General features: G+C 39.2%; 1 protein-coding gene across 1 annotated transcript; it reads right to left on the reverse strand.

Moving 5' to 3' along the window:
* Positions 1-3,964: 3,964 nt before the first annotated feature.
* On the reverse strand, positions 3,965-8,056 carry LOC149968695 (uncharacterized). The gene has a single exon (XM_090168613.1). It carries the CDS (start codon positions 8,039-8,041, stop codon positions 4,010-4,012), a length of 4,032 nt encoding a protein of 1,343 aa, XP_090024739.1. The 5' UTR covers positions 8,042-8,056; the 3' UTR covers positions 3,965-4,009.
* Between the last annotated feature and the right edge of the window lie 3,228 nt (positions 8,057-11,284).

An 11,284-nucleotide genomic window follows, 5' to 3' on the forward strand; every position in this document is an offset into this window, starting at 1 on the left:
GTTAACGGATTAATTTGCAGTTGGGTTCGGTTTGGATGGTTGTTTTTTCGTTAACGCTCACCGTCGCAACAGTTTTAACTCAGCTTGATTGGATATTTCGTTATTGTAATGTTTATTTGTAGGGTGTGAATGTTGAGTTTGTGGACTCACGAAAACAGAGACTGTATTTACTGCTTCATATTCTCCGTTAGCATAATTATTTTCTTGCTTATTATACTTGTATGTTAAATCGTAGCAGAAGTTATTATTTCCCTTTACAACAAAATAGTCAGGTTGCTGTATGATACCGCAACTTTAATTAATTAATAAACCATCCATTTTTAAAGAGAACGTTAGGTTTAACATTGTCTTCGCGGGTTTTCGTATGCGGAATGGATGAAGGGTCTTTCGAATTTGACGTCACATATTATAATAGGAAATTATATTCGTTAACACTCGGAATGTCTCGCTGCGAATGGATAGGGTCAAACTAACATGGTTACTACCCGAGGTGTTTAAACTAGAGAGTTAAGTAGACTCTCATGTCACTTAAAAACCAAAAGGGGAAATGATGCTACTCAATTAGATATTTCATGTATACAGGGTGTTTTAAAAGGTTTTTCAAAAACTTTAAGGAGTTGAAGGGGGTGAGTTGTGAAGTATGCTTTTTTTTACCCATTTTTCTACGATGAGTTAAAAGAGTGCCAGAGAGCTTCAAACTGTGGCCTACTAGCCCCTGGAAGTAGGCTGCAATAAGCACAAAACCAACTGAACATTGGGGGCCACCCGTGGTCAACCTACTTCGTTCCTGTTCTGTAAAATGAACCAGTCGCAGAGAAGTTCAAGTAAAAATTTAAGTAACGTACCCAGAATGTGCCTGTCTCACGTAATCGACGATGGACATTTGTAAAATTCCGTTTCTACACACGCATGCGCAGAGGCTGCATCACGTCGCGTATAATGCGAGATAACCTAAATTTGGGAATTTCATTTGATTCATCGTATAAATCTGGAAACTAATACGATAAAATCCTTTCTTTCTAACTTCTATTTGACATTGAAAATTTGCAAACTTGCCAAGACAGGAGAATTGTTTACACATTTCACAGAAAAACCCTTAAAACCTGCATATTTATGTACCACTAAAAATTCGCTCTAATTAATGTAAAAAATTGTTCCTTGGTTAGTATTCAAGAATTTGTCCTTCTTGTCGAATGAGCAAAATAGTTTTACCAAGAAGAAAACAAAGAGAAAAGAATTGTTTGGAAAAATGCACTAATCTAAGATACATGACTCAAGAAAGAGCTAAAGACAAGCTTGTTATAGTTAATAAAAAAATAAAGCTCTGGGGAAAATGACGCGTTTTTCATGTCAGAAGAAGAAAGTCGGGACTTCGAAGAAATAATTGCCAAAAACCAATTTGAAAGTAAATCAGTATTCCAGAAGCTACTGATAAGAGATCAAATGAAATAAATTCGAAAAAATATCTAGAGCAAGAAAATGGCATCCTGCGATAGTCCAATGGTGTATTTCAGTAAAAGCCAGGTCTTCTACTGCTTATGAAGCTATACGTCAAGCTTTTCCACAGCCTTCATAAAGAACGCTTTATAATTATTCAGTAGATCTAACTACAATGCAGTAAGATGAAATACAGATAAAACAAGATTTAGTTTTTAATAGCAGCACCGGACAGTTATTCGATCCACCAATCTAAATCAGTTAAGGAATAAAGATTCAGAACTAGAAGACCGCATAAATGGTGCCTCAGATGAAGGAAATGTAAATTTAGCAAATCACGTGCTTCAGAGGACTGACCATTAGTTTAAAAATCCATACGCTTCCCCCCCCCCGGAAATTTGCTCGCCGAAGACATATACTCCATAGTTTGGGAGGGCATTCAAAACCTGCAACCAGCTAGGTTCAGAATTATCGCGGTTATATGCGATAAAGCCTCTTCAAATATGAAATCATCAGTAACATAATAACAATAAGTATGACACTTCTTATAGCTTTAATGCTAATTTTCTAACCGAACCTTTTTTCGGCACTGATACTCTCTTCAAGCTGTGACTTGGACTCGCGATTTACCGTTTTGGATGACTACTTTTTGATAAAAATTTAAGCCTAATGTCGGAGAGCACATTCTGGAGTCGCGAAGGGGCTTTGGCTTTGCGTGGAGGAAAAAACTTTTTTTTTCATTTTAGCCTAATATTCCGCCTATCTATCGGAAACCAGATATTTCGGCATAGCGGAAGTCTCGCATATTTTAGACACTAGAGGGCTCTGTGCTGAGAAAACATCTTGATTACGCAATAACTATGAAAATCAGTTTGGTTTTAAATCTCGTTAATTGTCATACGTATTGTTATTATGTTACTTATGATGAAATTAATCCAAATTTGTACAGAAATCGACCAAAAATTTTGCTTTGTTTTTGATATAAGCCATAATATGAAAACCGCAAACAATGGTTTAAGCAACAGTGGGAAAAAGAAGAAACGCAAGGATGGTTCGGTTCAACCAATTAGGCTTTTAAAAAAGAATGGTCAATTTCTCGTATGACTGCATATAGTTGACATTTATAACATTGACTCAAAGTCATTGCGACGGCTAGCACCTAAATTGACTTATAATCACGTGAACCCTAAGGCACATATTGGCATGCGAGTAAAGCTTGCAACTCAAGTACTACTACAGCTAACGCTGTTGAAGAGTTGATTGGAGAGGAGACGAAAGAGACTTTGAAGTTTTTACGAATGTTTGACACTTTTTCATATTTTACTAAGAAGAAACCACTTTAGAGCCATTCCGAACTTTAGACGATTGGCGGTTTAAGGTATTAACTGAATAAACCTACAAACAAATTGTACATATTTTAACAAATAACAACCATTAAACTATAAAGGGTTTTTTAAAATATAAAGCTATTTTTAAAATATAAAGGTATTTTTGAAATATAAATTACTTTTGAAAATATAAGGCGAATTCGTCTAAGACATTCGAGGCCAGTTTAAGAAACGCACAACCTACCTGGAAGGTGCAACATGTAGTAGAAACGCACTTTAGTAACACATACCTCACAGGCAGTGGCGTAGACAAGGGGGAATTCCGTGTCACCGCCCCCATTAGGCCTACGTTTGACTGTACTAAATTTTCACTCCTCCTCGACCCCCTTTGGCGAATTTCTGGCTTCGCCACTGCTTACAGCTTACAAGGATAGTTCTTTTATGTTTATTTCCTACAACTATGTATTAGGAGACAGCAAATAAACCAAAACTTTCTCCTACAATGCAGGAAAAATTGAGTACACCTTAAATCATTTCTCCCAAGCATACCAAAGGAAAAAGAACAAAACCAGAGACCCTATATTTTTAAAACACCTTTAATGCTTTATTGTTTATTTTCGTTGTTGATCGTTCGCAGGAATCCAGCTACGTCACACACCGGGAAAACACCGTGTTTTCCCCCCGCCGTTTTCTTCTCGGGCAGATATCTCTATTCCCGACCCCGCGTTATAAGCTAACCATTATTATACACAGTATTTTTACCAACCTTGATCCCGAACCTTGGCAAGAAAACGCTATTGATGGTGAGCCCGGACTAGCGACGCGCGAACGTAGAACGCTAACCGATGGACCGCGACCTTTTTTTTAACAATTAGACGAAACTAAGTTTCTTCCACTTTTGACCGCTACTACTGGCCAAACTATAGGAGCTACGAAAAAAATGGCAATGGTCAATTTTGCTCCTTTGATCAAGCTTAACAACATGTATCAATTTCAAAAAAAATCTGTTGAAAGCCAAATCCCATAGAAGAAGTGCGATGTCCTTTTTTGGGGTTTTTCAGTGGTCGCCCTGCAATATGAACGTGAATTATCACAATAAAGAAAATTAAAATAATTACGAATATAATGTAATTTTTAATAGTACATTGAATATTAAACATTTAAATTAAATTTTTTTTTGCAATTTGAACGTAAGCGAAGCAGAAATTTTGGCTTATAGTCGAAATTTGAGTTAGGTGTGACCGCTAAGTTAGCGATGCACTGGCTCCGCCGATAAATGTCCCAATGTCTCCGGTGACGGTTCCAGGAAAAACGCAGTCTTTGAAGAACATGTAATTGTGCAGTCCATCTTCATGTTGCTGACGTTTACCAGCGGCAATTTCTCGTTGGACCAGAGCCACGCGACGCTCCTTTGAAGCCAGTTCGCGGCTCACTTCGTCGATACGATTGTTCACAGCAGTCGCAACGTAGACTGTGTTTCCTTCTATACTCACATCCGGCTCGGGAATAGTATCAAGTTCAGTCTTCAACCGTTCCAACTTTCTCTGAAGCTCTTCCGTTTCAAACATTTCGGACTCCAATTGCTGATAGAGAACTGGCAAGCTCGAGAAAGTGCCAGACATCGATTCTAGCATCATTCTCTCCTTCTTCTCTGTCCGTCTCTGCCGATTCTCTTGGGCCAATCGCTGTTGTTCTGATGTGGACATATGTCTCCAGGATCTGATTAAATCGCGAACTTCAGGATGATCGTGGCGTTCGGCTAAAACATCCGCAGTGTCTTGCTCGGCGTTCAAGGCGTCGACATCTGCTCCATACTCCAAGAGCAGTTCCACAACTTCTCGGTGCCCTTCCATGGCCGCGCGGTGCAAAGGACTGATCTTCTGGTTCGATACGGTGTTAATGTCCGCGCCGTGCTTCAGGAGTATTTGGACCACTTCCCTCCGGTCATTTTTGGCCGCCATATACAAGGGACTGTAACCACCCTTCTTCGGCACGTTCATGGGGGCACCTCCCTTCAGCAGGGCTTCCAGAACAATGACGTGGCCGTTGTCAGCGGCTATTAAAAGCGGAGTGGCGCCATTCGTCGTCGGGAAATTGACGTCAGCCTCGTTTTCCAACAGACAGTCGACCACAAGGGAGTAACCGTTCTCAGAAGCGACATAAAGGGGCGTGGCATTGTCTTTGTTGCAAGCGTTGACGTTTGCGCCTCGCTCTGTCAGCAATCGAACGATGTCGTGTCGGTTGTATTTGCAGGCGAGAAACAATGGCGTCTGCTGGTTTTGGTCTCTCATGTTCAAGTCTGGTTTTTTCTTGAGTAAACGAACCACCAGTTCTTCGTCACCGGCAGTTACGGCTTCTAAAAGGCAAGATTTCTTCTTGAGATTGTCGGTGAAAGATTTAAATGACCTAGTCAAGGATGATTTGATCGACGCAGTCTCTTGCTCATCAGTCTTCTGAGATAATTTCTCAGCTTTCAGCTCTCGAAGCGCTGCCATGATTTGCCCCATCTGTGAATGCAGCAAATCTAAGTTGATTAGGGCTTCCACGTTAGTTTTCATTTCCATTTCCCTCGTGTCGTCCGGCATAACAATTTTGGACAAATCTTTGGTTTGCAACGCGACAGTTGCTTGTTGTCGTCGCAAGAGGGCACATTCCCTTTTTTTATCCGCCAACTGTCGACTTAGTTCGTCAATCGTCTTTTGCAAAAAGTTATCGTCGGTGGTAATTCGAGGTAACAAGGAAGAAATGGACGCGCCGATGTCCTTACGCGACTGCAACCATTTAATAAACTCAATTAGCTTGACAATATTTCGGTGACCTTCCAATTTTGCTAGACCTAATGGTGACTGGCCTCGAATATTTCGGGTTTTGAGTGACGCTCCACGCTCCAGCAATAATTGAACAGTGCTAAGATGGCCATTTCTACAAGCCAAATGAAGCGCCGTGTACCCCAAGGGATCTCTCGAGTTCACTGTCGCCCCAACTTCCAACAACCTGTTGATGATTTGGTCGTGACCATTCGTGGCGGCGCATTGCAAATTGAAATGATCCTGTATCAGCCAAATCCAGTCTATTTTAGGAAACTTCATTCCTTGAACGATGAGCCAATCCAGTAGCTCCTCGTCTCCTTCCATCACCGCTTGTTTAATTTTGCAGGACATGATTAAAGTACCAAATTCTTTACAACGATCATTTAATTTGGCGTTGTCCAGTGGTGTGTGACCATTCGAATTTACCGCTTTAATGTCCGCGCCGCTCCGCAGCAGAATATCAACAATATCCCTAACTTCCATTCGTACACTTTCTGTAACTGATTTTGTCACGAAATGCAAAGGCGTGTCTTTGGTATTGGTGGCAGCATTTACGCAGCCACCGTGGTCGAGAAAATATTTGATCCATTTAAGATCCAATTGCCGACATGCCACGTGCAGAGCTGTTTCACCCTGGTTGTCGTCTTGATTGATATCCGCCCCTTTCTCCATAAATAGCTTTACAATTATATCCAAATCGCAAAGGCGCCGCCCCCTCCAAAATTTATTTTTCGTTATTGTATGCAGTGGGGTTGAGCCGAGGTGGTCAACAACATTGACGCTAGCCCCCGACATAATTAATGTTTGCACAGTATCTCCGCTTGAGGCAAGGTGCAGTGGGGTTGACCCGTTTTTCGTAGTAGCATGCACATTAAGACCCTTTTTAATTAGTAACTGTATCATATCACAGCCACTCTGTGACGCAGCGTGCAAAACAGTGCAACCTTCGGCATCAGTCGCATTAACATCAGCGCCTGCGTCCAGTAATAGTTTAGCTATTTCTGCCTCGGACCCCTTTAAAGCATTGTGCAGTGGGGTTGACCCTTTTCGGTCAGTAGCATTAATATTTACTCCTTTCATAATGAGTTCTGTTATAGCCCTGTAGCAGCTAGAAGACGTAAAGTGCAAAGGAGTACGACCATTATTATCGGTAGCATTCACATCCGCGCCCGTGATCATTAGTAACATGGCGGCTTTTTCTTTTTTCTCGCTTAGAGCGATGTGCAACGGGGTTGAGCCGGCATTCGTAGTAACGTTCACAATGGCGCCGCTTTTAATTAGAAGTTCTGTAGAAATACAGAAATGCAAAGGAGTGAAACCATTGTTATCGGACGCATTAACATTAGCGCCAGCGTTGATAAATTTCTCAGCTGCGTTTTCGTTATTATCTCTTAAAGCGATATGCAGTGGCGTTGATCCGTCATTCGTAGTGGCGTTCACATTAGCACCCTTTTCGATGAGTGGCTTTGTAAAATCCCTGAAACTCCATACAGCCAAGTGTAAAGGAGTGAAACCATGGTTATCGGAAACATACACATCAGCACCTGCGTTGATTAATGTGTCAACAGCGTTTTCATTTTTCTTTCTTAAAGCGTTGTGCAGCGGGGTCGACCCGTCATTCGTAGTAGCGTTCACCATAGCACAGTTTTCAATTAGTGGTCCTAAACAATCGTTGTGATACCCCGAAGCAAAGTACAGAGGAGTGCAGCCATTTTTATCTGGCGCATTCACATCAGCACCAGCCTTGATTAGTGTTTCGGTAAGTCTTGGGTTATTCTGCGATACAGCTTTGTGCAGCGGTGTTGAACCGTCAATCGTTGTAGCGTTTACATTAGCACCGTTTTTAATGAGAAGTAGTATAGAATCATTGCAAAGCTCCGAAGCCAAGTGTAAAGGAGTCAAACCATTGTTATCTGACGCATTCACATCAGCGCCAGCGTTAATTAATGTTTGGGCTATATCTGCATTTTTGATCGAAATATCCGTCGCTAAAGCTTTATGCAGCGCGGTAGATCTTTCACTGTTAGTAGCGTTCACTACGGCCCCCTTTGCAATCAGAAGAGTAATAATGTCACAGTGTTTCGCCGACGCCACGTGAAGAGGAGTGAAACCAAAATTATCGGTCGTATTCACATCAGCACCAGAGTTAATTAGTATTTCTGCTGTTTTGGCATCAGCCCACGATAAAGTGTAGTGCAAAGGCGTACAAACGCGGAATCGATTCTTGAACCAGGTGTTTGACCTCCACGAGGGAATGCCATCAGGGTTGTACTTGTCGTAAACCAATCTTTCGTTAACGTCTGCCCCCTTTTCGATAAGGCGTCGCACTGAATTGGGGCCGTCCTGGTCGCGGATCGCCTCAATCCACGGAGACACCTTATCTTCGCCTGTGGCCCGATGAAGTTCTGCTTTTTCTGGTAATACACTATCTAACTCCACTGGTGCGTGTAAATGGTCTTCCCCCATTTCTACTAAAGAAGAAAACTGTTTATTAAAAAAAACATTGAAAAAAAATCAACCGACCCCGCAGAATTTTAATTACGGAGAAGATCAAAAAGTTAGTTTAGAAAGACGTAGCGGGCATCAAGAGAAGTTCAATTAGTTGCTGGATTTCTGCTAATAAGCAGCCGCTGTGTGTTTTAAATAGACCAATTTTTACGATCGCTATAGGGTAATTAAAGTAAAAACTTGGACAACTCCGTCGATTAAATTGAGAGGACTCTTATGGGGGCCCCTTAAAATTTAATTGTGGTCCAAGTAAACTGAAAAAGGGGATATGGTCTTGGAATCCTACCCCTATAAACACGAAAATATTTGTAAAAAGCAAAGCGGGATAATTTCTGTTTGGCCCTGGCTATAAAACAATTTAGGTTCAGGAAAACCCTAGCAAAGTAATGTTTAGTGTCAATTACGGTTCTCGTTTTAAGCTGGGGTTTTATTTCGATAAATAGATAATAGACAACGATCTGTTGGTAACGCATGTTTAATTTACACTTTTAGCTATTTCTTTAAAACTATTTAAAACAGGCTTTTTAAGTAACTATATAGAAGTATTATATTTCGCATAATCAAATTATGGTGTATTTTATGTATTACATATTTAACTAATATGAGAAACTTCTCATATTAATAATTAATCAATAACATTGTGGCGGGGATATCAAATAAATGAATGTCGATGTTATCGAAGAGTACTGGGCTGGACAAAGAAAATACTGGCAGGAGTAGAAACTTAATCTCGGGATATCTTAAGGCTATAGATAATGTCGTAATATTCCTCTAATAGCCTCGTTTTTAGCTGAGAATAAATTTTGCTTTTATATCAAATTATATTTTAAACTAACTTAATCCTACCGTATTTTAGAGTAAGTTTTCCCATTAAATACTTCTGAAATATTGAAAAAGGTATAAAATATTAAATCTGGTCCTTTCACGATTGCGGCTTCCTATTTCAGTCCGCAGATAAAAGTTATACTATTTGGTTGGAGCATACCCGTTGCTCTCAAATCCGAAATTAATATACCTACAGCGAAGGACCTACTTCTATAGATTGATGTATCATTCCCTCACAAAAATAAGAAGCTGCCATGTTTTTGGGCTGCTGGTCTGAAATTTAGCTACACGTTGGCTGCACGGAACTGCAATGAATTTCAGTCAAATTTCAGTCTAAATCATGAAGAGTGCAATTTAACTGCATTGAGGTTATAGACTGCAAAGGGGATAACGTTTGACTTTAATAACAGCTACCTTAGCTACAATTGCCGTTAACTAACTGCAACCACGGCAGTCTTAAAGCATAGGCTAATTGGGCTACAACCCAGGACACAGGCCAGTTTAGGGTACCACACTTACTGTGGGGCTAAGAGTTTAGTTGGTTTAACAATTATTTATGTTTTTTTTTAAATAATATATCCCTTAGTTATGTCTTAAGTATTTTGACTAATCGCCACATCGCGTATCATACGGTACCTACAATTTCTAAAAACTTATAGCGAATCACTGTCAGTAAACAGGAGAGTTGCGGATGTGATAGTAGAATGGATATATTTTTCTTAGTAAGGGCAAAGTGAGTATCTCCAACTCCAAAGAAAAAATATCTTTACAACACCAACAAGAAGAACTCATCAGACTTCCGCTCAGTGCAAAACGGAAATTATTATGGCATTCTAGAATCACAAAGCACTGTACTACGAGGAAGCGAAAAATTTCAAATTGATACGATTTTACCAATTATCGATTCTAAATTGTCTGAATTACCAAAGAGAACTTGATTCTACACAAATATACATGAGAGATTTAGGCCTATTTTCATTCTAAAACTTAAAGTTGTGGAACTCAAGAAAGTTCAAGTTCTAGGTGAACGTTTTAAAAAATAGAATAATCGAAATAAGCTTTTCCCCTCTCGAAATTGATGAAATAATAACTCTCATAACACTATGCATAATCAACCTGTTTTTCAAAATTAACGATCCATTTTATGTTAAGAAAAAGGGCCTAGCAATGAGTTCTTCCCTCTGCTCTTTATTATGTGACTTATATATAAACACTTGGAAGTGATAACTTTAAAAAATTCCCCGTTTATTATAAACTACTGGAAACGGTATTTGGACGATATAATAGCCTTGTGGAAACATGGAATAGAAAAAATTTATTTTTTTAGACTACCTCAATAATCAAGACCCTTCTATACAATTCACGTACGAAATCGAACAAGATAAAAAAAATCCACTTTCTAGACAATTTAATTGAAAAGAAAAAACAAATACAACCCTCTTTATTTAGAAAACCATTCTCTGTGTACTACCCCCACATTCTAATTCTAATCATCCCCAATGTCAAAAAATTACCGCGTTTCATTCTTATATCTACAGAGCCTATAAAATCTACCAAAACGAAAGTTCGTTAAAAAAATAAATATGCCTAATAGGTGTTTTCATAATATCCGGCTATGTTGTTTCCCCCCCGACAAAAATTGCCTCCTCAGTCTTTGATGGGAGTTCAGTTCAGTACGTTCCAGTTCTAAAACCATCGGCGCGACTCGCATGAATGTACGTCAATAAGCTGCCAAACATGTTTCCCGAAAAATCAATAAAAATTAAAGACTACCGCTAGTTACATGTCCCTTCCTTGAGTATACCACCTCCTAGGCTGTTCTTTGATGGGATTTTATGAAAACACCTATTACAGCGATTGCGAAGATAATATAATAGCAAGAATTAACTCTAAAGTAAAAAGCAGACTTTCAATTAATTCAAACACAAATATCCCATTTGAAAAAAATAAAAAACCATATACAATAATCCCATATGTAAAAAACTATTCGGAAAAAATCGGCAACCTCTTATGTAAAACCAATGTCAAGCCAGTATTCAAACCCGGCAATAAACTCATCTCTACAATCGACCCAAAAAAAAGATAAAATCCCTAAATCAGATAAATATGGAATATATAAAATAAATTGCAATTGTAACGGTATATACATAGGTCAAACAAAACGAAACTTCAAATTCCGCCTAAACCAACATCAAAATGATGTAAAATATAATAAACATTTTCTTCCGCCCTAGCCGAACATATAAAAAAACAACCCCTCCCACAATATCTTGTTTGACGAAAGCAAAATTATTTGTAAAACCGATAAATTTAAAAAATTAGACATTAGAGAATCCTTAGAAATTGTTAACCAAAAAAATCATTTGTAACCTTTAA

This window comes from Leiobunum rupestre, chromosome 1 (assembly GCF_980474605.1).
Source record: "Leiobunum rupestre chromosome 1, qqLeiRupe1.1.hap1, whole genome shotgun sequence".
Lineage (NCBI taxonomy): Eukaryota > Metazoa > Arthropoda > Arachnida > Opiliones > Sclerosomatidae > Leiobunum > Leiobunum rupestre.

Excerpts from the sequence above, each read along its gene's own strand:
- LOC149968695 (XM_090168613.1), bottom strand. The coding sequence starts at position 8,041 with ATGGGGGAAGACCATTTACACGCACCAGTGGAGTTAGATAGTGTATTA.